The sequence below is a fragment of the Tympanuchus pallidicinctus genome, unplaced genomic scaffold (genome assembly GCF_026119805.1).
Source record: "Tympanuchus pallidicinctus isolate F22 unplaced genomic scaffold, pur_lepc_1.0 scaffold11, whole genome shotgun sequence".
In the NCBI taxonomy this organism is placed as follows: domain Eukaryota; kingdom Metazoa; phylum Chordata; class Aves; order Galliformes; family Phasianidae; genus Tympanuchus; species Tympanuchus pallidicinctus.
The window spans coordinates 17,784,123-17,811,890 of NW_026294627.1; the positions used below are offsets into that span (position 1 = coordinate 17,784,123).

General features: G+C 42.9%; 2 protein-coding genes across 6 annotated transcripts in view; both read right to left on the bottom strand.

Annotated features, from left to right (window-relative positions):
- The window catches only part of MTIF3 (mitochondrial translational initiation factor 3), a 206,601-nt gene that overhangs the window by 26,697 nt on the left and 152,136 nt on the right, over nt 1–27,768 (bottom strand). The gene's annotated exons all lie outside the window — the stretch shown is intronic.
- The window catches only part of LNX2 (ligand of numb-protein X 2), a 60,762-nt gene continuing 44,579 nt past the window's right edge, over nt 11,586–27,768 (bottom strand). For all 4 annotated transcript variants that reach the window (XM_052671422.1, XM_052671424.1, XM_052671423.1 and 1 more), the window contains exons 4-10: nt 27,102–27,301; nt 23,387–23,767; nt 21,536–21,682; nt 19,788–19,965; nt 18,027–18,258; nt 16,182–16,340; nt 11,586–14,042 (exon numbers count right to left, since the gene is read on the bottom strand). In XM_052671422.1, coding sequence (XP_052527382.1) covers nt 13,907–14,042; nt 16,182–16,340; nt 18,027–18,258; nt 19,788–19,965; nt 21,536–21,682; nt 23,387–23,767; nt 27,102–27,301 — 1,433 coding nt within the window. In that variant the 3' untranslated portion in view covers nt 11,586–13,906. The remainder of the gene's footprint in view (nt 14,043–16,181; nt 16,341–18,026; nt 18,259–19,787; nt 19,966–21,535; nt 21,683–23,386; nt 23,768–27,101; nt 27,302–27,768) is intronic.

Consider the following 27,768-nt stretch of genomic DNA (forward strand, 5'->3'; position numbering starts at 1 on the left):
AAAACAACTCTTTATGAAATGATGAGGCTGGTGGCTATTTGTGCTGGAAAGTAGGCAAAATGGGTTGTTTGCTGGTATTAGGGATTGGCTGTAATTAAGTCAAATGTAATTTTAAAGAAATTTAAATGTTTTCGTTTTTATAGCAAAGGTAAAACACAATTCAGGGAGACTCTAAGAAGGTGTAAATGCATTAATAAAAATTGTTTTCCTCTTTTTCTGCCACTTCTGCTTAAACTTCACAGAGGGCTGTGTGCGGGGCTATTAGGCACACAATATTTTCTACCCAATTTAAGCCTAATTAGTCTTGGGAAAGTATGAACATTAATGCTACCTTAGTGTGGGTTTGCTGATATGGCAATGATCTGAGCAAACAGGGCTTCCCATTGTTGGGAAACTAGTTTGGGTTCTTCTCTTTTTGTTTCTTTACTTTTGCATCCGTCCAACGTCTGCGTCCTTTTCTCCCCAGCTCAGGGCCACCTGGCAGGAGCTGCTTAGATCCCTCTGAGTGCTCCTCCACTTGGGGTTCTCCTAGGCCTCTCCTTCCAACCCCTGAACAGGCAGGACCACCTGGGGCAGTGGTGGGACCAGTGGGTCCTTGGCACAGAGATGCAGGAACATCTGCATTTGGTGTTGCCTGGTGCTGTCTGGAACTGTGCTACTGCACTAATGCTTCTCTTGAGAGACATGGATCTGTTGGAACGCGTCCAGAGGAGGGCCACAGAAATGACATGAGGGATGGAAAACACCCCTACGAGGATAGGCTGAGAGAGCTGGGGCTGTTCAGCCTGGAGAAGGTTCTAGGGGGAGCCAAGAGTGGCCTTTTGGTGTCTAAAGGGGGGCTGTAAGAAAGAAGGGGACAGACTCTCTATCAGGATGCGTTGTGATAGGACAAGGGGAAAAGGTTTCAGACTGAAAGTGAAGAGATCTAGATTGGATATAAGGAAAAAGTTCTTTACAGTAAGGATATTGAGGTACTAGCACAGGTTGCCCAGAGAGATGGCAGATCCCCAGACACTCAAGGGCAGGTTGGACAGGGCTCTGAGCACCTGATGGAGCTGTAGGTGTCCCTACTCATTGCAGAGCGTTGGCACAGATGACCTTTGAAGGTCCCTTCCAGCTCAGATGATTCTATGATTCTATTATTCATGCAATATCAAGACACTCACATGAAATGTGGATTGCTTTTAGATTTGGAAGCAGATTTGCCAACGTTCCCTTCTGAAGTAAAAAATCAGCACTTCTAGCGAAAAAAAAAAACAAAACAAAACAATGGACCTTTCCTTTTCCCCAGACTTTTTCCCCAGATTCAGAAGATTGAATACAAAGTGCTGAATACATTGCTGGTCATCGGCACTGGACAGGAGCAACTCCTCGTGGGCACATGTGGCAGAAGAGCACATTGCCCAAGCCCTATCTCAGCTGATCATCTTGCTCCTTCTCAAGACAGCGAAAGACATAGCTACATCTGCAGCTCAAGTTACCTGATTTATTCCTGACAACTGCATTAGGAGGAGATGAGCAGCACCTACAAGTGCCAATTTCTCTCTCTTAATGAGAGAGAGCCCAAGCTCCCTAGTGTAAACATGGCATCAATATGATGAACAGCCACACCCGGGCAAAGCATCAGTGCCAGAATCAGGGCTGCCCCGGAAGGGATGCCCACACTTGACTCATGTAGGTGAACCACTACGGGGTGGGGGAAATTCTCCTTTGTCCTGGAGCTCCTGGACTGCTCAAGATTGCGGAGTTACAGCTGGGATTGTGCCTCAGGGTATGAAGGCTCAGTGTAGTGATGTACTGCAGAGCCTTTCCTGACGCCCAAAGCTCGCGTTTCTCTCAAAATTTATGCTGAAGTTAGCTGTGATTTTCCCAAAGATACACTTTGCTGTTCCTGTTTTCATAGAATCATAGAATCATAGAATGGTTTGGGTTGGAAGGGTCCTTATAGTCCCAACCCCCTGCTTTGGATGGAGCTACCACTCACCAGATGCGGCTGCCCCCATTAATTTAAAACCTTCTATCTTTTTTTTGTTTGTTTGTTTGTTTTTTTCAGATGTACCACTCTTGTTTTTAAAGTTCTGGGGATGAAGCTGTGCACTCCGAATTCTCAGGAAATCCTTTTTGTTTTTCATTGCCCCTGCACTAAGAAATTGTCATGGTTTAAATGGATGGCAGCTCAGCACCACACCCCTGCTTGCTCTGCCCAGGTGAGATGGGGAGATAGTTGGATAAAAGTGAATCTCATGGGTGGAGATAAGGCCAGCTCACAAGGTAAAGCAAAAGCCACACTCACAAGCAAAACGAATCAAGGAATTTGTGGAACTGTGGAATCATAGAATAATAGAAGTTGGAAGGGATCCGCAAGGATCGCCAAGCCCAACCCCTTGCTCCACGCAGCACCACTCAGAATCCAATCCCTGTGTGTGAGAGTGCTGTCCAAACGCTCCCTGAGCTCCAGCAGCCTGTTCCATGCTCACTGCCCTGGGCAGCCCGTTCCATACTGCCTGCCCTGTCAATGGTTTATGGGCTGGTTCGGCCCAGTTCCATGGCTAGCGGGGCAGAGGGATTTTGCAAATCCACACCTCTGGAAAAGGGAAACAGAGGACCCCAAAATAACTAAAACAGTGGCAGCGATCTGAGGAGAAACAAACTAATTCACTAACTATGGTATCAGAATGCAAGATAACACACTATAATACAATATAATTAGAATTGAAGCTAATAAATCAAATATAATGAGAGTGTCCGAAAGGTGGAAAGGTCTCACCGTAACACTGAGGCACACAGTCTGGCTGAGCAGCAGGGAGGAGAGCCGAAGGAAGAAGAGAGAATGTCAGATGGCCTACCAAGACCTTATATCTATTCCTCCTGAGCAGAAATAATAACAGCACAGCAAACAGTCTTCTGGGGAATTTGGCTCTTCTTCCTTTGAGGTCAGGTACCCATAACTGGAGCAATAACGCTTTAACTCCCAGTGCACATGATGTTATGATGTGGAATACCAATAACCAAACATCCTAAAACCATGACATGCCTTCTGGTGCAGACCCTTTCCCTACCCGCCATTTGCTGCTTCCCATGGGCAGGTGGATATGCAGCCACTCCCAGCAAAGCAGGGCCCATCACAAATAACAGCTCTTTAGGAAGACAAGCACCATCACTCTGAATGTCCCCCCTTTCCTCCACCCCAGTGCTCAGCGTGACACCACATGGGACATTCAGCTGGCCAGTTGGGGTCAGCTGTCCTGGTTCTGTCCCTTCCTAGCTCCTTATGCACCCCAGCCCCTCACTGGCCAGGCAGTGTGAGTGAGAAGATTGAAATGTCCTTGGCACTGTGAAGCACTGCTCAGCAACAGTGAACGCACCGACGTTATCAACATTGTTCTCATCCTAAATACACAACTCCTGGTTACCTTTTCTCTTTGTGACGTGGAAAAATCCCACCAAATAAGGGGAACATCTGCACTGGAAGATGGGTGCTTGTGCTCAGCCTACCTTCCTTGTGATAAAGCCAACAGGTCTCCTGGCAGTGATGCATCGGATGCAAGGAGTGAGCCCCCGTGCAAGCCAGGATGTGCACTGCTTATTCCCCACTCCCATTTTGTGAGTGGGAGACCATGGGGTGATGTAGGGTGTGAAGGCAGTGGCTGAATGCATGCAATGACCCTGCTGACCAGACTGACTGCCAGAATTACCCAATTAACAGAAGTAACCAATAAACAGAAGTAAAAGGATTTCCTTTTAGATCTGGTAACAGGTGAGGGGAAGGAGCGCTGGGAGAGAAGGAATTGCAACAAAATGCGTGTGTGTTTTCCTGCCCACTGAGCAATTCACAGCTCTGAGGAGGCAGAGATGTGCCGTGAGGAGCTCCTGTGCAATGGGAGAGCCAATGCATCAAATTCAGTCTTGCCCATGCTAGGTCACTCAACAGGCTTCAGGTAATTTTCTATAATTTGTTACCTATAATAATTAGGTAATTATAATTAATTATATGCGTGATTTTAATATATGAGTAATATGTAATATATAGATCATAAAGGAGTGGTTATTACTAGAAAATATACTAGAAAACCAGCTCCCAGTTCCCCGACTCATGGTTTTTTTGACCATGCTCCTTCCTTCCAACTAGGATGCTCCCAGCCTCAGCTTCAGTGCTGCGAGCAGCTTTGGCGCAGGGCTGGGGCTTCAGAGCACGCTGTTGGAAATGCTGGCCAAGCAGCACCAGGAAGGATGCTGACATGCAGCATACGTATGGCCATTGGTTGGGGAGGACTCTTTTTTATAGAATCATAAAATCATTAAGGCTGGAGAAGACCTCTAAGATCCTCCAGTCAACCCATCACCCAGTCAACCCACTGGATTGCAGCTCAGGCTGCTCAAGCTGAGATATACACACTGAGAACAACCGTGTCTGAGCTGATGGCAGCTCTTTCCTTGGCACCATGCGTCTCTGAGGTGGGTGCAGCCCTCCAGCAGCATCCAAAGTTTGCTGATGATCTGGGCATATTTGCTAATTTGCCCCTGTGTGAAGTCGCACAAATCCATTTTTCAGGCTTTATGGTGGAAGACATTAGGGCAGCTTGGGATAAGCCATACATTTTTTTCTGCAACATGAATTCTCTGACTTACTTTCCTTTTTCCAAGGCTCCCTCAGGGCAATATGGGCAGGCTATTACCCAACACAGCCAGGACTTGAAATCACCCCAATGAGTGATCACATCTCTGGGCAACACACAACCATCGCACCACAAGGACACCAGCAAAATGGTTTTGCATCATGTGAATTATTTTCCTATTTGAAACACAGAATCTCTCTCAAATAGCTTTAAAACCCATCTCACAGTGAAGCATCCAGTTTGTTCCATTAACTACTCAGAGAGTCAACTGGAGAAACACTGTTATTAATTTCAATGGAAAGCTAAAATGCAGTTCATTTTCTGTAATTGCGGGCCTGTCACCTAAAGACCTGGGAAAAGCTTTTAATCTGAGGTGTTTTTAGAAGGGTATGATTACACCACATGTCTTCACAAGTGCCTAATTAGTGTGGCGTCAAGCAAAAAGAAACACAAAGAGCATAACTTTAGGGCTGCCAGCAGACAGTCCCCACCCAGCCCCAGTGGGGTGGGGAGCAGTGGCCACTGGGATGCTCATGTAAGGGGCACCACTCCCTTGCCATCCCACCCATCTGCATCCAGCCCCCACCCCAATGCCATGGCTTGGTGGCTGCCTTCCCCATGTTGGTTTGGTCTGTATATGTTTGCTTGAGCGGGCACCTGGAGCAAAACTTGAAAAGCTGCAGCATTTCATTTTCTATTGGAAAAGAAGGAGTAATCTGCAAATTATTGATAATCTGGAGAATGGGATGGAGTGCACCCTCACTAAATTCATGGATAACTTGAAACTGAAGGAAATGCTGACCCAACTGAGGGCCTGGAGGTTCTGGTTGACATGGAGTTGAATATGAGACACAGTGTGCCCTGGTTAATGGTGTTCTTGGCTGCATTAGTCAAAGTAAGGGTAGCAGATCAAGAGGTGATTCTTCCCCTCTACCCAGTATTGGTGAAGCTGCAGCTGGAGTGCTGGGTCCAGATCTGGGCCCCCCAGAGAGACATGAGCATACAGGAGAGAACCCAAGGGAGGACCAATGAGATGCTGAACAACCTGAACCACTGCTGTGGAGAAGCTGAGAGCTGGGACTGCTCAGCTCAAGAAGAATAAGATCAGGTTGCCACAGCTGCCAAGCGGGGTCCTTTGTAATGAACCCGTAAGGCCAAGTCACAGCTACAGAGGACACTCAGACCAGTGGAAAAGTATGGATGGCAGAAGACCACCCAATTAATGTTTGACACATCCAGCAGCCTCTTCCCTTGGCAGTGCTCATCACCCCCATTGACCAGGCAGCATAGGAGGACAATGCGTGGGCCCAGGTGCTTTGGTGTTGCCTTTGGGGCTGCTCTGCCTGCATGCAGGGGATTCTGTGGCCACATCCCCAAACAAGGGCACTGTCCCAGTGCCTCTAATTGGGAGCCTTTGAGTTCACGAAGAGCCAAGTGTCTCAGCACCTTGGTGGATGAGGACTGAGGTGGATAACAGTGCTTGGGAAGTGATTTAGTTGAAAAAAAGTAAGAAAGGAAAAGGCCAGGCCATGCATCTGCTGTGCCGCCTTGAATTTGAGCGTGTAGAGGGCTTTGGGTTCTCGGGATCTTTCTGAGCTGGCACATCTCCCCAACCATGATAACATTTTCAACGTTAGTGGATGACATTTTGTAATATGTTTAAGGATCTGTAATATTTTATGCTTGTAGCTCTTTGTGATTGTTGTTCCAATATGGCACTGATGCCAGTATTAAAGTTTAATATGATTATAAAGCTCAATTGTATAACGGAGGGGTTATACTCTTTATCTATCCTAATCTGATTAAAATGCTTCTCTTCAGTAGCTTGCTGCAATCGCTTTACAGCAAACCCTGGCAGCCAGGCTGCCGGCGCTGTGCGTGCGCCTGCCTTCATTTCGGCTCAAACCAAATGGTTTTCTTCATAGAGTCTGCTGTGGTGCTATGTTCTGGCTCTAGGAGAAAACCAATGTCAATAGCTGTAAGCAATGCTTACAGTTGCTGCTAAGCAGTGTTGGACAAAGCCAAGGCCGTTTACAACGAAGGGCCCAAGGAGCTAGGAGGGAACAGAGCAAGGAAAGCTGACTTACATCAGCCAAAGAGATATTCCATGCAGTATGACATCATGTGCAAGGAGTTCTGAAGGGGGTGGCCCTTCATCTGGCTCTTCTGCTCGGGCTGAGATGGGCATTGGGCAGAGGATAATGAGCAATTGCTTGTGCATCACTTGTCATATACATATATAGTCGCAACTATTATCCTTTTCCTCTTCTCTGTAAGTAGTTGTATCTCAACCCACGAGTTCTACTTATCCTTCCTGATTCTCTCCCCCATCCCACGAGGAAGGGAGGAAGGGAGTGAGTGAACTCAGTGAGGCACTGAGCTGCCTGCCGGGTTAAACCACAGCTCTGACCAAACACAGTCCTGTGAACTGTAAAAACCATGCAGCTGTGCTTTCCCTTTTGATAAAGGAATTTGAGGTTTCAAGATTGCTAAAAAATCAGTTTTTTGGTATATATGTGACTCCATTTTCAAACAATGAAAATACATTACCTAACTATTTATGAGCAGAATGTGTAGGTTTGCAATCAAATATTCAACTCAAGAATAAGATTGTGTCTCTTCACCTGACTTCCACAAACCCTCTCTTACCAGAGGTAAATAGCCCTCGTTTCACAGACACGCCTTATTCACATCACTGCTTTTTGGCAGTACAGACACTTGTGGAGGATTGTTGCCCAGGATGAAGCACAGGGAGAGTAAAATCATGTCAAAAATCTCTGATGAACACCTGGAGAGCTCACTCGGAACAGCAGACGCTGCCACTGAGCATGACTGATGTGCTAGTTTCCCAAAAACAAGGTCTCATATTCCACTTGCTATGTGGTTTTGTTGCTCTCTTTTTTTTAACCTTTTAATAAGAATGATTAAAAAATAAGGTTTCATTACTAATATACATGAGCTGCATTATATATGAGGGCTACTCCAAAAGCAATGCCTTCTGTTTCATGGCGTTGGTCCATGATGTCTCGTTGGTGGTACGGCAAGAGAGGCTGAACCTTCCCACCAATATTCCATTAGCTGTTGTTGTGGTGTGACACAGGGGCAGTATGATAGAGTGGTGTCTGACATGGAAGAGCGAATGAAGCAAAGGTGTGTCACTGAATTCTTCTATGTGGAAAAAATAGCACCCACTGACATTCATCAATGCTTGCTGAGTGTTGATGAACCAAACAGGGGATGCGAGGACAGTGAGCAGCACTGGTGCATTTCAGCAGCACAGCATGTAAGCTTTTGTTAAGCTCTGAGAAAAATGCACAGGTAATGGTGGTGACTGCTGAAAAATAGGGTTGTGTGGCTGAGAACTTGCCCTATCAGATCGTGTTGCTGTGCTCTTTGCATCTGCTGCAGTTTCCATGGAAAAAAATAGGAGGCATTAGTTTTGGTTCAACCTAAATATCTGCAGCCCAGGACAGTTCCTCTTCCCTCGATGTGGCTCAGGCAACCAATGGGTTGGACACCTGCTGGTGCTATAAGGGGAGAGGCTGCTTTTTGGGCTGCTGCTTTGCGCCGACGTTGCTAAGCAATGGAGTAACTGCCAGCAGCAAATGTCACTGCTGCATCTAAAACCCATCACAGCATTAAATTCATCATTGTAATTAAATTCTCTCTTTGCTTATGATACCATCTCCTGGACATGAAGTACCTGTCCAGGCCAGTGGAACACTAGTTAATGCAGGAGCACACATCCAGCTCTAATTTCCATGGCCATTTAGTGCTCATGTGCCACAGCGTGTTATAAATGCAAAGGTACAGGACAGAAAATGGGCTGTAGAGAATGTGATTATTGCACATGGAGGCTAAAGCAAGAGGAGAGAGCTTGGTTTTACTGAACCCACCTCCTCTCTTCCTTCAAAAACCTCCAACACTCATATGAGTGAAAGTAAGACCAAATTGTGCTTTGGGGCAAAGCAGAGCCGCCAAATGAGTCCTCACACAGCAGAACTGTCTGTGTGCTGCATGATGCAGATCTGTAGTACCAGGCTCCTCTCAGGTTGGAGATACGGAGTGTGAGCACTCACTTGTGCTGCTGGTCTGCTTGTGTGAAGCCGTGCAGCTGCAGCTCAGGGGGTGGCAGCTCTGCAGTCTGCCTCTCCGCAGGACACACAGTGATCAATTACCAACCAGACCACAACTGCTGGCTGTCAGGAAGATGAAAGTTTCGAAGAAAAAAATATATATAAATACACACACACACATATATATACGTGTGTGTAAATTCAATGGAGCAGAAAGCAGCAGGCTGCCAGGGGCACAATGTGGCTAAGCCTCCAGCACCTCTGCTCCCAGCCCACGGGGAGCCAGGGCTGCAGCAGCACAGTAGGGTCAGGAGCACAAGTGGAGAGCAGCAGCTCAGCACAGCCCAGGGATGCAGTGTTTGCTCCTATTATTGATGATCCTATCCCATGTCAATTCCTCCTCTCTCATATGATGGAAGCGATTGCCTCTCATTCCTCCTTTAACAAAACCAGAAGTGCTTTCCCTGCTGAGAAATGTGCTGCTTGCAGCCCTCAGATTCTTACAGCCAGCCTTGACCTGCAGAGCTGAACATGAAAAACAGCCCCCAAACCCAAACGCATTCTTTCTCCTCATACACCGTGCAGAGCAGATTCCAGGGTTGATGCTGAGCAGGCTGTGTGCCTTTGGCCAGGCTCTCACACCTCTTCCACTTCTGGATGGCAGAATTTTTCAGTGATGCTCTACCAAAGGGAGTTAATCTCAGTTCTATCAATTGCAATGCATCATTAAGATGGGTGTTGTATCCATACTGTGGTGCTAATATTCAGGTAATCCAGGTATGTGAACCGAGAACAAATAAGAGGAGAGAAACTTTTACTCAGAGGTCAGTGAGGCATGGGCAAAGGCTGCTCAGAGAGCTGTGGGCGTCCCATCCCAAATGGTGCTCAGGGCCACGCTGGATGGGACCCTGGGCAGCCTCAGGTGATGGGTGGCAACCCTCCCCACAGCAGGGGGGCTTGGGGCTGAGCGGGCTGTAAGGTCACATCCCTTGTGATGCAACACCTTGCTGGGCTTTGTGCTGTTGGATAGTGCATTGTGGCCTTATCTCTACATTATCCATCACTGCTGATCTGCCCAGAATAGTCATCATTCACCTCATCAGGATATTTGTACTTTACATCCCTAACAAATTTCCACTATCTATTAAAATTGCTTCAGAATTAAATGGTTAATTTTCTTGACTGAATGGAACTTGCCTTGCACCCACTATTACCCGGCACAATGTGGTTGGATGATTGTGAAGAGGAAAGGGACCTGGGGGTGTTGGTTGATGCCCGGCTGAACATGAGCCTACAGTGTGCCCAGGTGGCCAAGAGGGCCCACAGCATCCTGGCCTGCATTAGAAATGGTGTGGCCAGCAGGAGCAGGGAGGTGATCATCCCCCTGTACTCAGCGCTGGTGAGGCTGCACCTCGAGTACTGTGTTCAGTTTTGGGCCCCTCACTACAGGAAAGACATTGAGGCCCTGGAGCGTGTCCAGAGCAACGAAACTGGTGAGGGGTCTGGAGCACAAGTCTTGTGAGGAGCAGCTGAGGGAGCTGGGATTGTTCAGTCTGGAGAAGAGGAGGCTCAGGGGAGACCTCATTGCACTGTACAACTTCCTGAAGGGAGGTCGTGGTGCAAAAGGATCTGGCCTCTTCTCCCAGGCAAATAGTAGGACCCGAGGAAACAGCAAGAAGTTGTACCAGAGGAGGTTTAGGTTGGATATTAGGAGAAACTTTTTCTCTCAAAGGGTGGTCAGGCACTGGAATGGCTGCCCAGGGAGGTGGTGGAGTCGCCGTCCCTGGCAGTGTTCAAGAGGCGCCTGGAGCTAAGAGAGATGTTTTAGTGCTTGTGGCACTGATAGGAATGGGAGGGTGGCTGGACTGGATGATCTTGCAGGTTGTTTCCAACCTTGTGATTCTGTGATTCTGTGAATGTGTTAGAGAGACAGGCTTACATTTTCATTATACCCAGCCCAAATACACTAGAGAATCTGCAAATGAAAGGACTCTAAATTCTAATACTGAATTTTCCTCTCAGTTGTTCCTAAAAAGAAAGCTTAGAGTAGCAAATAAACGACTGTGTTTTCATTGCTTCATTGGCATGCGGTGAAGTAGAATGAACTGCTCTGTATTCTGAAGATTCATATGGTTGTTTGGGGAAGGCGTTCCTCCCATGAAGATGTAGCACACAGATGCCTCAGTCCAGCTCCCCACAGAACAGCTCTGTGCACGTTCAGCTGCAACAACAAAACCATTAATCTGCCCGTAAACCAGAGCCCTCACAGTGCGACCCTTCCACTACAGAAGCACAAGAGCCAGGAAGCCACTGGCAAACACTGCAGCATTGTGCACTTTTGCACATAAACATTTTTCTTGTTTTAAGGGGATTCATTTATTCTTAGCCCTAACTACTGCAGAGGACAGGAATCTAGGCTCCGGGCAATACGAGCAGTAAAAACTTTATGGCAAATCATCTAGAAATTGCTATAAGACTCATTCTGGCTTAGCAGACGTCTAAAGATAGAGCACAGTTCCCTGCAGGAGATGGAGATGGGAACTGATTACCAGGAGGCTCAAATTACAGCCCCGGGTTCTCAAAATGTGACGTTTCCAGCAAGACTGTCTCCTCGCATCAAATCTGTGCTGTGGAACATCCTCGGGCTGATCGGTAGCAGCTGGCAGGAGGGGGACCAAGAAAATGCTGCTTGTGGTCAAGGACCACAGGGCAGAAAGATTACCTTCCCTTCAGAACACTTCTCCACGCTGGAATCACTGCTTAACCAGCTGACAGGTAGCCCTGGCTGACTGAATGTGTGGTTTGTGAAAAGTCACATCAAAAATAAAAATCCTTCAACTCTACCTGCATTTAGGCACCCGTTTCTTCTGCAAAGAGTGAGACGATACTTGGATTATTACAATAAGTAGAATGAACTTTATTTCCATTCATCCTTCATTAATACCATACAATTAGATAGCAATATCTGAAAAAAAAACAAAACAGAACAACAGCAAAAAAAAACCTTGAAATAATTTAAAACAGAAGGCACAGAGAGACAAACCCAACTATGCAGCTACGAGAGAAAGGGGAAAAAAGATCCAGGAAAGAAATTCAGTCAGAGAAAAGTTTCTAATGCTAAACATTCTGATCAGAAGCTACAGCACACAAACAGAACCGCACTGCTTAAGCTAACCCATGCTTTTGGTACATATATATATGTATATAGAAAAGAAAATAAATGCTAAAAATCTGATTTTTGTAGGGTTTTGAATGAAAAGTGTTACTCTGAAAATAACAATAATAAAAAAGTTAGCTCTAGTACATATGCCAAAGTCTTTCCTAAAGTCTACACGAAGACATACTTTACAAAAGAAAAAACTGCATTAGGAGCAAAGTATACATTATAACACCATTTTGGAATGGGAAGAAACTCCTCAAATCAGCCAGCGTATCAAAGTTTGGTGTTTGCATCAGAAACAAAGTTCTCAATACAGTAATATACTGTACAGGACATTCTTTTAGTATTGTGAAATTAAACCCTTATCATACATCACACAGAGGAATAAAACCATTTCATTCATTTATTTCTTCTTTTTTTTTTTTTTTCCTTTGCAAAAGAGGAACTTTAATTTCTTTTTAAAACAAAGCTACTGGGATCAATGACATGCGATAATACGCCCCAATGTTACAACGGCTAAGGGTGAAAGTAAAGTTCATGCTTCACAATTGGTATATGCTGTGATTTCCCTATACTTTCTCTGCTAATGAATAATACAATACAGAGGTCATTCAGAAAGTCTGCTCAGATGTGAACCTGGTTTATAAATGAAGCTGTTTTTAGCTATGCAGAACACTGACAACCCGTAGGTTTTGCTCCAGGTCAGCACACTGCTTTATGTGCCACATTCCTCTTTGTTTTAAATAAATGGGTGGTGCTTAGCCTGCAAATATCACAGAAGGGCGAAGTCTAGAAGTTACAGGTTTGTTTTTAAAAATACCAAATACGATTCAAGATAAATAGTATTTACCTCACTGACATCTTAACAGCAGGTGCTCTCTAAAGGAAAGAAAAATCCTGCAATGCCAGACAAATTGTTTCAGCATTCATACCAAGGCATTGCACATTTGTCAGGTGACAGAGGAAGAGTGAACTCTGCAGCTTACTCTCCAGCTGGGAGTTGAGTGAAAAGAGGCATCTTTCCTGCCTGCCTACCTGCAAACCTCAGGTGTTTTCTTAACAGTGGGCTTTTCTCTCTGATTCCCTCATCTACAAGGTGCGAGACAAAGCAGTGCTTCCACACGTGGAGCAAGAGAGCCGACAGCTACAATATAAATGGTAAAAATGGTCTTAGTAAAAATGTTCATCAAAATTCCCTGACATAGCAAAACATTCATCTGTAAAGGAAAGTCTAACACTGCAGGCCATTCCCTCAAAGGTGACCCCGGGCACGTGTCTTCTTGCCAGCACTGCAACAGTAATTGCTTCCATGTTTCTGTTCATTAGAGGATACAAACTCCGTAATATATTAAAGTTTCCTAACAAAGAGTCCAATTATTGCACTTTATAAAAAAATTCCAGTAATATCAGGCTTTCGTCCTACTCTTCTGTGAACACCGATGCCCTGAAAGATGCCCTGAAAGGAAAAGTATGGGGACCCAACAATTTCTCAGGAGTAACATGGATTCCTTGAGGGAGTCTGAAATACTGACACAAACATGGAAAGGCTTACAAAGTAGAAGGGGGTACCTTTGGAAACGGGTTCTGGCTCACAGCAGAAGGTAGATGCATCACTGCCTTACTGACACACATCCTCTTCTCAAAGAGTGGGTACGTGGCTGTTACACTTTTACAATACATAGCAAAGTAGGGCTGTTCAGAGGAACCCAACCAACTGGTGGGCTCTTCTCCTGACTGTAAGATTGTTGTTTGACTGGGAAGGCTCAGTGAGAGCTGTATGGCAGTAGGAGCATACAGCTCCTACTGTGTGAGCATGTGTGCATTTGCATTTGCATCAGCAATGGATGTAGCAAACAGAAATGGCTAGTTCAGGATGGAAAGATACACACAGTCTGAAAAGCCCATGAATAACGAGCCAAGGAAGAAAGTGAATACAGCAGTATTGGCCCTGCTTATAACCAGCTGTATCAATGTGGGGGAAAAAGAGATAAAGGAGATTTTTGTGCCAACTATCCAGAAAATGAAGCTGCTTGAACCAAAATGATTTCATAAATCTAGATGAGGCTTCCAGGCCAGCAAATCACAGTTAAAGTTACTTTATTCCTCTGCTCCTTCAGCATGGGAACAAGTGCAGAATGGCTCATTCCAACCGTTGATAGTCCATTTACAGCAACAATCATATCACCACACCTAAAAAACACAAGAAGAAAACCCAGTGATGAGTGCTGCTCTGCTGTAACTGACAGACACCAGCAAACAGCACTTTATCTTTGGATGAAGTTTCCACTAGGTTTGAACTGTAGCTCAAAGCAAACATAAGGGTTCAGTATCCAGTCTGTTTTACTAATGACATAAATCTGGGAAATTCTCAGATCGCTGGATTCCAACCCTAACACAAAATAGCTCTGCATTAAGAACTGACCCAAATGGAAATGTGAGAAGAGAGAGCAGGAAAGACCTACTTGACTCAAGGCAAGATGACAAGATAACAAGATAGCATGTGTATGTCACAGCATTTTTGTTTGTGTGAATTGTAACACATTTATACCAACATGTTTAATGTAGAATGTATAAGTAAAGTTAAGTACCATTACCAATCACATTCCAACCAAGAATCCTGTTTTAAATGGCTTACAATTTTGTCAAATGTAACCATGTGACTTAAGATGTCCTAGAGCAGATGGTTCAACTGAGAAGCTCTAGCAGTTCTGTGCTTTGAAACAGGGAACAGAAATTTGGGAGGGTGCTGTTTGCTGGCCTTGAAAAAAAATAGTCCTTGAAGGTTATGCTTCAGTTTTACAAGTTCAAGTAAAATTTCAAAAAAGCACCTGTGTTCTTCTTACCCAGGCTACGTTCTATTTTGCTGATATCCCTCTCTACAACTTGAGTCTATTTGGGATCCCTCGGAGCAGCAGACTGAACAGGACTTTCCCTGTAACTAATCCCTCCAGCTATCGGGTGCACCACAGTGGATGGCAAAAAGGTGCTCTCCTGGGCTTTCCCAGCTCCCCCCACTAGGGCAGAATGAAGGAAGAGGAGGCAACTGGTCAAATGTGCATTCAGGAGCCCCTCTCTGCCTGAACCAGGTATTCCACCACCCAAGAAAGCATCCAAACCGCAATGCTACAGTTGACTGAGTTGGGTCTCACTGACCCAACTGCTGAAGCCATTTCATCTATAAAGTCATAGCAGACTGATGCTGTAGGCAGAAGACATTCTTAACTACTGGACTGTGATTTTTCTTCCCAACTTTCTCTCTAGCCTAACAAAACATTCAGATAATTTAAACCAAATGGAACAGCTCAGAAAGAGTGGTCCCATGATAATACATTATGCAAGTTCTAAGGAGCTCTCACTTGTGATGGGTGAGGCCTATTTTTAAGTCCACAGTCTCAGAAAGAGAACAGATGTGCGCATAGGGTACTTACTACACCGCAGTATCACAGAAGAGAATCTTTTCTATTCCTTACAAGGAGTAAGCACGACCACAAGCACTCTTCCCTTTGTAAGAATGATCTTAAATTTCCATCTGTGTTAAGACTTACAGTGATTAATTCCCCAATCTGAAATTATTTACTTTGGATTGAACTGAAATCTTTCATTTAATCCAAACTGTTTCATAGTTGGCCAAAAAAAAAAAGTAATTTTGTGTTCAGCCAAACTACTTTTTTCATTATTTATTTAGTCACTGAGCCAAAAAATCTATTGCTGGCAAGGCTCTAGGCATAAGCACATGTTTTTCTTAAGTTATCATATAAGTAAATATACACATAAAAATCATGCCATAAAACTTCAAGCCACCTAATGTTTACAAATCCAGGGCATATTTTTCACTCCTACCTTTACAAAAACTATATCAGTTTATGAACAAGAAAATCTTTAATAGGAATCGTAAGTCCTAATTCTGAAATAACCCTACATAAGGCAAATGCATAAATGAGTAGCATACCTGGAAATTACACCCAAATGTAGATTGTAAGTAGAATCATTTAATCTCTAAGGCCAGAAGGGTCCACCACCTTAGAGGCCTTTGCTGAACTCACCCCATTCATCCACGCCTTTCCTGCCAGCCAAAAACTCAGGGCACTGTTCCTTAACCATCTCCTCAGAGGTACTGACTGACTGTTTCATCTACTTTCACCTTTCTATTAAAGCAGCAGCATCCACCTTTAGTACCAGGGTTTTCAGCAGTGGTTTCAGAAAGCTTTAGGGAAGGATAAAGCTAGTGGGCTGCACCAGGGGCTACAATTGTTCATTAAGCTTTTAGTTGCATTAGCATGTGCTTACATACAAGTGTTGATGATGACTATTACTGCTTTTTTAACTCACTTTAATCTCCCATCAAAGTACGCAGGAGTTCCAAGGACAATGGTCTTAATGAAGAAAGGCTGGTTGGTGTGGTTCTCCTCATAGCCGCCGACAATGCTGAAACCCCAGCTTCCTAAATTGCTCCGCCGCAGCACTACGTCATGGCAGCTGTGCAGGCAGCTGTGGAATGGAAGCACAGGAAAGCAAGAGAAAAGCTGGGTATACCACGTGTAGGTGTCTCCACACTAGGCACAACACCTGCTCTCTCACATCACTGCTGCAATAAGCAGGGAGAAGAAGGGGAAGGCTGGTGATTAGAGTATGCTGCCCACAGAGTAATTTTGCCATATTCAGACTGATTACAACAACAACAAAAAAAAAACCTCCACATTCTTCAGACGTAAATGTTTAAAAAGAAATAACGCAAAGCTAGAATAATTACTTAATACTTCATACTAAAATGGCTTTATAGGGATTTCTAGGTGGCAAGAATGTGGGTGGAAAATGTATATCCAACCTATTCACTTTGCAAGTCAAAAAATGCAGTGCATGTTTCTCCCACCTCTAGTCAATTTAGCCTTTTTACACTGTAAGTACAAATCTAGAAGTTCATGTGTCACCTTCTCTACCTCTGAACTGATTCACCGTCAGCAATGAAAATATAAATGATTAACCATTTTGATACATGGCAGGTAAACAATCCAGATCGTGCTCCACTAACTGTACTGGGATATGTAATAACCTCCTTCATGAAAATTAATTCTTGCCAGTGAAATAGGGAATTAAAACAAACAAAGAAACAAACAAAAAGCCCTAGAAATTAACTTCTAGGTCATAATGATGCAAAGTTCTTTACTGATACACAATGCTCTTTAAAGAGCAGCAGCACAATGAGTGACATAGGAGCAACACATCATCTTCCACAGCATATAAGGAATAAATCACTACTAAGGCATGGGGAGTAAGAACATTTACCAAAGCTGAAAGCAGTTTATTGACACTGGATAACTCATAGTTGTGTTATATTCAGACATATTTGTTATCTTCAGACATATTTTACCCCCAGTATGCTTGTATATTTTTGTTGTTTTATATTTTAACTACAGTCCTGAGCTTGGTTAAGTCCATCAGTGGGAGAGGAATTAGCTGGCACACTGCCTGAAGTTACCAACACTATTCACTGTAGTGGGAGCTCTTCTTGATAGTGAGCAATGCCAGAATGAAGCCACAAGAGACTGAAAAACAGAATAGTAAAATGAAGCATGATGCTGTCAAGCAGACTGCAGATTAGGAATGGGGAGGGAGGGAGCTGCAGACCTGGAGGAGCTTTCGCGTTTGGCAGAGATGGTAGTGGGTTCTTGAAAAGAAATAAATGAGGATTTGTAACTCCGGGCTTGTGTGGAAGAGACTTGTGTTAGAAGTATGAGAATGGAAAGTCTGATCCAATATTCCAAAGCTGTATGTTTGGCCTTGTAAATTTAAGTAGTAAACCAGCACTAAGACATATGGGTAAATACTCTGTGTTATTATTGATTATCTCTCTGATTTTAGATACTCTACTGGAAACTATGATACGGTTAAGCAATGGAAAAGATGAGCTTTATTAAATGAAGAGAATCCATGTGAGTAGTTACTGTTGTTTTTGAAGAGATAAACAGAGTCTCTTCACCTTCCAGTTTCCTAAGAGAATGCTGCTCCTGTTCATGATCCTCATCATGAGCACAATGCAAACAGAGTACAGTTGAACTGGTTAGGCAGGCAGAAATAAGGGCAGATGTGCTGCAGCTTGTAATGTCTCTGCTTTTGTATTTCTCTCCGACTTAGTTTAAAACAGATAACTAATTACTGTATTAATTAATTGAGTACCTTGGGAGTCCCAGCCACATGACCCACGATGGTGACCAACTGGCATCATATTCATTTTCACTGATGGTACTCAGTTGTTCTTCACTGGCCTGGGGTTGTTCTTCTACAATCTGAACTTCCAGTGCTTTCAGGGCGACTACCGAGGAGGCAGCGCTGGCTTTCAGCATGGCCACTGCCTCACTGTGACTGAGGTTAGTCAGATCGATGCCATTGATGTTCAGCAACACATCACCTGTTTAGAGGCACAAGTAAGAACACAGCAGCCTGTCATGATCTATAGTACGTCTCTGACCAGGATTTCACCTAACACTGTAATTTTCTGGAGCCAAGACAGTCTCAATGAACAACCTGGGAATGTGAATAGCAACATTAGCTCAATAAGCAACAATTCAGGCACCACAACTGTATCTTATAGATAAGTGAGGCACCACAGAGCTTTTTAGGTTTTTGGCTTTTCTGAGTTTGCAGTTTAGGAGAATAAAAACAAATACAGAAACAACTGGAAAGGCTGGTGCAAAATCCAATCCATCAGAAGGAAAAATGAGCATCTGTGCAAAGGTAATAATCTGGAAAGAGTCCAAGACAGTAAAAAAAGTGCCACAATTTTTATTGTATTTCAGAGTAATATCAAAATGCCTCAGGGTGAAAACAAAAATGTAATTTACTGTTCAAGCAGTAAGAGTCTCCTTCTTCACACAATGTCTCACATACTGATGAAAGCCAGGAAAACCAAAGCAAATGTGAACACTTGAGCCACATGTGGAATGAGACTCATTTCTTAAAAGTTATTGCTTCCCAAGGAAAGCTAAAGTTGAGGTGCAGCACAACTTAAAACCATTTTTGTGGCTGCCTTGGCTCCTCTATTATTACATAATGAAACTATAACTGTGATTCTTCCATCAGTTGTATTTTTCACATCAGTATACTGTGGTATGTGGGTGTAAATCTCCCCATCTCAGAAGCATAGAAGGAGGTTCCCATGCAATTCATTTTCAATTTCAATTTCTGAAGTTCCCCTCCCCATCCTTCTAAATTTAATTCCTAAAACAATTAGAGATTCTGTGAATTTTGAACTGCCAAGGTCCCATACATGGTCTTTGTTTCACATATGACACAATATATTCTAATCACCAATGCTTAGCTACTAATCAGCAAGGACTGTGCTCTCCTATGCTGTGTCTAATCTATGTCTCCAGGTTCCCTGTACCTTCTGCAAACCTGAAGAACAGGGGTGGGTGCTGTAGCACACGTGAAAAACACCAAAACCAGGCTGTGCTGGACAAAAGACAAGATAGCATTTAGGTTTCATAGTCACTGCAGATGAAGCTCTGAGGGTAATCTCCAGGTGGATTACCTGCCATCAGGAGCATGTGAGCTGTTCAGATAGTACCGTCAGGGTTCCTCAAGCAGAAATGGAGCCCATCTCACCAAATGAAACACAAAAACAGGATGCGTACACTACAGTACGAAGCATCATGAGACACTCAGCTCAGGGGATTACAGTCAGCTATAAAGAATGTAACCAGACATTTCCTGATCTCCTCCACTTCCCTGCAATCACGCTCTAAACATCCCTTTCCTAGAAAAGGTGGAAGTGTGATACTAAATACTGTATTTCCGTTACTGAAACACGAAGGCAAACATCCATCATTGCTTTGTTACATTTGTTAAAAGGCTTTATGACACCCCGTGATTTCAGTGAATGTGCTCATCAAAAAACAATTGGAGGTCATCCATGACACCAGGAAAGCCAAGCCCTACCTCGTTTAATCCTGCCATCTCTTGCCAAACACCCATGGGGCTGTACGCTTGTCACGAAAATGGGCAATTCGCCACTTTTGCTGCCTCTGCCTCCTGCCACTGTCATTCCAAGAGATTCATGTGGCTCTTTTTTCACAGTAATGTGTTTTTCTTGGCATGTAACGCACTGGGAGAGGTCCTGTTTGACAAGAATAAACAGTGTAGTTAAAGCTCTGAAAAAAACCCAACACACACACACACAAAAAGCAAACAGAAAAAATGCAACTAAGTTCACTTCAAAGCTATGCTTTGGTGCTTTAACAGAATAGTTTTAAGGACTAAGTCTGTACTGCAAATTGGCTTTAGTTGGATTTCCTCCAGGTCAGAAAAAAAATAAAAATGCTACTCATGTAGATGCTTAACTGTAGACACAAAGTTGACAAAGGTCAACCTTGAAAATCTCACTCAAGTTTCTTTTAGCTCTTACACTGGAATAGGCTAAATTTTAAGATTGTGCTATGAAACCATATGGCCAAAAGTTGAGAAACCAAACAGAAGCAAATCTTTTGATGTCTTGATGAACATCAGCATTACCTTACTCATAAGTAGAACGTGGCCCACAACTACAAAGAAGCTCTGTAAGAAACGAAAACGTGTGTTTTCACAATCACACAGAGAGGCCATTTAAAATCTCATATGTCATGTTTGTTTTTACATCTGGTATGTAGCCTCTTTCAGAGCACAGAGCCACTCAAGTCAGTAAATGCTATATATAGGCTGTTAATAGATGCATTGAGCAGACTCCCTAATAACCATGATAACCCAAAACTGAAGCAAGAAGAAAATATTTCATTTTCTAACATGTGAATTCGAAAGTTTAGTGCATACTTAGTTTTCCACTATCTAAGGATTTAGACATGAATCAATTTATTTCACTTGCCCAAATCTTTCCTCTTCAGTTTGTTTAGTGACACATTGAAATCACTGCACACACACCTGCAATGACATCTTAAATCAACAAAATGCTCGGAAAGAATCCAAAATAACCAAATAACCTGGAAGATTCTTCCAAATACAAATACTTCTTTATTCCCCTGCTTTCTCTTAGAAATTGGAAGCTCTGCTTTCCTCTACTTCCAATGCCACACGCCTCTTCTGACTGAGTCTGCTCCCTGCATGTTCATGTTAATCACATAATATACAACTCATAGCTTCTAAAGACAGCTCCTCCTTAAGTCTTCAAGCTTTGGGACTAACTGGCAGGTGCCATGTAGTTATATAAACTTTGTATTAAGACTTCTACACCATCTATAGATCAATGAGAGAGAAGTAAAGATAGTACCTAAGCTTTTAAAAGAAAATACTACCAACACATGCAAATCCTCCCAGTAGAAGGGTGACATTAGACTGTGATGTTAAAAGACTGGGTAGGAGGAAAGGTGGCTTGATTGGCATGGCCAATAGGACAATTATTTCACAATATCTGAACAGTAAGAAGTCACATTGTTTTAACAAGAAGTTAGAACTCAAGCACAGGCTTTATTCATACAGTCTTACACATAATCTGATACTAGCTTAATGAAAGTCTCCTTGTTCTGCCTTTCTCTCCCATTCTGTAGTCCTGCAGTCAGCACTACTGGCTCACAGAGGAGAGGACACATCCTTCAACAAGATCTTTATATGCTGGATAGTAAAAACTGCATGTCCTGTCGTTGCTGGTTGCAGCCAGCACAGTGGTAGAAACAAGAACACCCTCGAATGACACCAACCTTATGTGAGTTGGGTCTGCTGTGAAACAGCTGCTGGGCCTGGTGTTGGTGTGGGTTGCTGTTGTGAGTCCCCGTATCTCGGATAATACTGACTGTTTGTGACTTCACGGGTCTAGAGATGATCAAATTCACTCTTTCCCCGCTGGCCTGTCAAATATATAAAACAAAATAAAGTCTGTAGGATACACATGATGAAATATGAAGTCAGCAGAATTTGTTTTTCAGCTCCTGGAGGCACCATGAAGTTTTCAGTCCCTTACTTGATTCTTGCTGCAATTCCCCTTAGAACAGAGGGAACAGTAGCACTCCCTTACTTCTGATGTTACATCTGCTTCACTTGGAAATCCATTGCAAAAAGGACTGATTCAGTGTTACGAAGCTTCAAACAGAAACGCATTCCATTTGCAGCCTCTACGAATTTGTGCAACCTCTATCAATAAAAGAAATATGCACATGATGTATCCAGGATCTGCAGAGTTTTGTCAAAAGCTCTGAACATTGTGTTTTTCAAAGACTTCAGAGAAAGATGTTATGTATGAGCAGACCACTAAATCCTAGAGATCTGGGAATATCAGGAGACTCAGATACGAGTTATTAAATGAAATATCAACTCTTTCCATTACTGCAAAAACACACCTCAAGAGATAAAAGTTACCTGTTGTGAAATTCTGACTATTTTACCATATCCAGAAACTTAGAAACTAGTGTTAAACACCCAAATCAGTTATTTTCCTTTAGCTACAATGGAAGCTCTTAAAATGATACCTGAAGCACATATTTTATTCATTTAAATTGTGGTTCTCGTTTGGTGTTGGAACTTGAGGTTAAGCAAAGGGAATTAACTGCCCTAGACTGTAAGAACCTGCTACTGGTCTATCCCAACTTTACCAAAACTGGAGCACTTCTGCCAGCATCCCATCAGAAGGAATGCAGCTGTTTCCTTACAGATCAGGGGGAAGGTGTGCAGTAGAGTTTCTCTTGCAGGAATAGATAGCGGTCATATGTCTGACTGCATCACGCTTTGGGTAATATCTGTGTCCAGAGCAGAGCCAGTCATTTGGAATAGCTCTTCCTTAATGCTCAGGAAATGGGTTTTATTGCACTAGGTTTATGAAAGATTGACTTTTTGTTTCTAGCTGCTGTCTGTTGCTTCTATGAAGTCTGGCAATTCGCTGTCACTTTCTGCCCACCAACGCCATGTACAGGTAAATCAATGCAAGTCAATGTCCACTTTTATAGACCTCACTCAGACAAGAAATTAAACCTAGAGTACACACAGAAATATATATATATGTATTTTTCCTGTTAAGCAATAGGCCAAGTCAGCAGCCATCTAACACTCAGGCTGCATGCTAGGGAAGCATACACAAGCTGTGATGCTAGGGAATCACTTTTCACTTCTACTAAGATAAACTTCATCTGCAAAATGCCAAAGCCCTGTTTGCTGTATCATTTCCAGAACACGAATCACAGAATTGTACAGCCACAGGCTTTTAGAATCATAGAATTACTCAGGTTGGAAAAGACGTTAAAGATCATCAAGTCCAACCACAACCTAACCTTACTACCCTGACTCTAACAACCCTCTGCTAAATCATGTCCCTAAGCACACATCCAAACGGTTTTTAAACACATCCAGGGGTGGTGACTCAACCACCTCCCTGGGGAGCCTATTCCAGTGATTACAAACCTTGCTGTAAAGAAGTTTTTCCTGATATCCAACCTATCCAACCTCCCCTGGTGCAACTTGAGGCATACTTCAGGTATTACTCACAAGCTGTTCTATTTGGGATAGACTCCACCCAATCTTCACCCAAGACACCGAGCCAAGACTTCAGGAATGCAAATTACCTGTATAACCTGAGCAGCAAGCTCGGGTGTCCCATGCTTCAAGTCATGGCCATTGATGGCAAGCACTCGGTCATTGCTGCACAGCCGGCCATCTTGGGCAGCCAACCCTCCTTCTAAGAGGTCGAGAATGAAGACTCCCGGCTCATCTGTCCTGCGGACCAGCTTGATGCCAAGCTGCTCACTGGAGTCACGTTTGTGCAGCGTGACTTGGAAGCTGTCATCCCGTGAGGAGCAGGTGGTGGTGGTGGTGTCAGTGTGGCCATGGGTACGGCTCCCAAAGCGCCGCTCCCGCAGCACGGTGAGGTGCAGCACCGTGCAGGGCTGTGACAGCACTGCTCGCGCGTGGTTATGAGACACGTTACTGATGTCAAAGCTATTCACCTGCCAAAAAATACGTTACAATAACCAGAACAGCAGTCTCATGGCTTCAATTACTACTCATTATGAACATAATGAAATTACGAACATAAAGTCCATTCCGAACTACATTTGCTGCAAAGCTCAAGAAAACCCACCTAGAGCAACCTACTTATTTGTCTGCATTTCATTCTCTCCTGCTACTGCTTTGTCTGCCCCATCTACAAACCTACTTCCCACAAAGGTGACATCTCTCTAAAGGTGAGCACCCTCCATCCTCATGCTACAGGATTTTTATCCTCCTGGTCTCCTGTACTTCTCAGATCTTTTCCTGTTTTGTTCTCCAGAATAAGAACTTCATGAATGCTTTTACCAGCAAGCTTAATATTACTTGTATCTATGAAACAACAGCTCTAAAAACAATCCCTTAAAGTCTCTGAGGAAGGCTAACATCTAACAATATGCAGCACTTCCACAATGTGAAACATTAACAAACAAACTGAAATCCAGAAAACTTAAATTTGTTCACTAAGGCAAAAGAAAAGGCCTCAGTGAAGTCGCAGCATGAACTCAGGACTTTCTCCACTGACTTCAGTGAGGTTTCAGATTTGCAGCCTGTGTTGTTTAAAGTCAGTTGTAAATGAAAAACAGGCTAAGCCCTCCCTCCCCATACACAAGAATCATTTGTTATGTGGCCCACTTATAGAAAGATCAGTTATATTCAGTCATTTCTTCTACTATAGCCAAGACAAAAATTTATAGTACAATAAGATTTAACTGAAAATAGGACCACCACAAAAACGAGCACAAAAGCAATATGTGTATCAAAAAGGGGTTGAAAGTTAACACTTTCAAGTCATCTTTGGCACTTACTGTTGTGCCCTGATGGAAGAGCCCCTGTCCTCATGATTTTAGTAGAAATACTTTTTTTTACCAAATTTTAAAATTAAGGCCAAGTATTTATCAAAATACAAAAAAATATACTAAACTATAAAAAATAAATACCCACATACTGACCTGCCCCAACCCCTGCCCAAAATCCAACCCCAACAACAACAAAAAACAGCCACCAACCAAAAGCTAGGCACAGAGGGGACTCAGACATTTCTGTACAACAAGCATGACATCTGCATCACACATCTGAGCTGAGGGGTGGGTATCAAGGGGCCAATGTCAAACAATTTGGCCATACCCTGTCCAGTGCTGCCCCAGACAGGTTGTCACCTTGAGCAGAGGGAGAGGAGGCACAGCTTGAAGAAAGAACAGTTAAAGCTGCCACCAGCAAAATCCACCAGGGCTCATCTCAGAACCCTCAAATTAAATTTAGTTTTATTTTTAGCTGTCGCTTGCTAAAGCAGATGTATAAAATATGGAAGCACGCAAAGGGCATAGAAGAATGTATGCAATAAAATTTAATTCTTCTTTCTACAAAGCAGCCCACAATTTCAGAATAAAACAGACTTAGTTTTCCTCGTGAAAACAGATTCTCATTAGAACATATTTTAGGTGAATTAGGTGAATTTAGGCAAACATATTTTAGAACATAGAACATATTTTAGGTGAATTTAGGTGAACTGTACAGGACTATGACAGTCCTGCACAAAAAGGCCCATTTGTAGAGTACTTTTAGGCACCTACCTGCATGTTATACACGACATGCACATTTATGTACCAGTTTCTAAATGCTGCTCTCTCAGATCTTAAAAGGGTAATACTTCTTGTTTGACTGGACAAGTGAAATGCTAAGCTTCATTTTGCAGTTCATTCTGGCGTTGTTTCAGCACTTTGCCTCTCATGAAAGTCTTTGAAGACATTTTCAGAAAGGACTGGCTGAAGCATGTACTGAACTGCATCTAACTCTCTACTTAATTACAGTCTGTACAGACCAAGCCTGGTAATTTTAATACAACTCAGCACCAGCCCAGACAACTGTGGAGCTATAAAGACACTGTATCTTCTAAAAAACTTTGGCTTCTACCTCCCACACTTCATCCTCATCGTGACAAAAGGACTCTGATGAACGCCTTCCTAGCATCTGACAGCCTCAGTGTCAGCACGCTGATAGGGAGAACACACTGCTGCTTATAAATCCTATTTATAGTCAACTTATTGACACTTACGGCTTTGGAAACTATAATTGACAGCTGCCCAAATGGCAAGAATTTCCAAAGCTTTGGTGGTAAGGTCCCTACTCTGCAACCAATGAGAGCCCTGAAGTATGGCAATAAACTGGGGAGTGTTTAATCAGTGCCTGCAACTGCTTGCTAAGAAGGCAACATTTTGGAAGACCCGAGCATTACTCTTGGCCAGCTACTCTTCTAACAATCAACAAGAGGAAAAAGATATGTTTTTAAAAGGGACTTCTATTTTCTGAAGTGCAAACTAATTTTATTGCACGTGTAACTGCACTGCTTAAGCTACTTTTCTCTCCCAGATTTAAAAAAAAAATGGGAATGAAAAGGGCTGATGCTATTTTTGGACTGATCTCAGGCTATCACATCAAAAGCAAGCATTTTTAGTGAAGTCAGTTTTAAATGTACTGGAAATGTATTTGTTTCAGGTGGAAGGATTCCAAAATAGAAAAAAGGCGGAGGACTGTGTTGTTTATGTAGAATTCAATTACTGTCATTCTTCTAAAGATTTCTCCATCTACAGATTACTGCATTTAGCTCCTTCCCCTATGATAAAATCAACAGAATTAGATCCTGTTACACCATCTTTGGCTAGTTACTTAAAACTGTAACAAAAATACACATCATATAATAACTAACTTAAATTTTAACCAATTGTGAAAATGTTAGAAAAAAAAAATACTCAGAGCACTTTGCTTCAAATGATGTCAGTGAAGAATACTATTGATTTTATCTTTTTACAAATACTGAAAGATGCAGATCAGCTGCTGGGGCTGCTCAGATAACACTGAAATGAGACTAAAATAACAACTTAGACAAAGCTGGTCTAAGAAAATATAAATTGCTTTCTACACAGAACAAACATTGCTAACTTGTTAGCCAGAAGCATCCTTTAGTTCTTCTGGAAAGCACACATAAAGTAGAGATAAAGAACAAGCCCCACAACAATTAAATTCAGAAAACTAAGCTCATGTTTTAAAAATTGGTAAGAGGAGAAAAACGAATTCTATGGGGCTGATCCTGTGAACCACACAAAACATCATAGCCAAAAGTGCTAGAACAATGGGCTCTGCTTTGAATATTAATTGGCTTTCTAACTGATAATTGCAAAGCAAACATTTACACAACATAGTCAGACAAGGAAAATCTCCCATCTCATTTAGCAGGCAGTTCTGCAATGACTGAATGGTAAGTAAGCAAACAGAATATGTAATTAGATTCCATACTTGAAGTATTTGGTCTCCAGCAAGAAGTCTTCCATCTCTGGCAATGATCCCATCTCGATAAACCTCCTGAATAACAATGTTGATCAAAGGCGTTTCATTGCCACCCACTATGCTAATTCCTAATTCAATATAAGGATTGGACCGATGAATTTCAATAGTAGTGATCTCTCCCTCAGGCAAGGTAGGTGGCTGTTGATTTGCTGCCAATTATTTAAAAAAAGAAAGAAAGAAAAATGATTAATATCCTTTACAACTCATCCACTTTCAATAAAGCAAATTGCCAGAGGACTGACTAGAGCATGGCACACAATGGTTTCACAATCTAAACAACTGTGACAGTATTAGTTTTGGTATTTATTGGTTCACCTAGATCATTAGAAATAATCAATAGTAAATTAGCAGTACCTATGCTTCGTGAAATTGAGGTTAACTGTTTTTTTAATATTCTGAACCTTTTGGCTCCTGGCCTTTATTATAATAAACATCTCCAATTTGATCAAGTATATTCACACTTGATGATGACAACAGCAAAAATTCATTTGGGTTTGTAGCCCACAGAACATTTTCACTATGTTTCTTCATTAGCTGCTATTATATAAATCATGTGCTTCCACTGAGCTAACAGGTGCCAAGGAAGAGCCCATTTCTGAAGCAAGCATGGAGACAA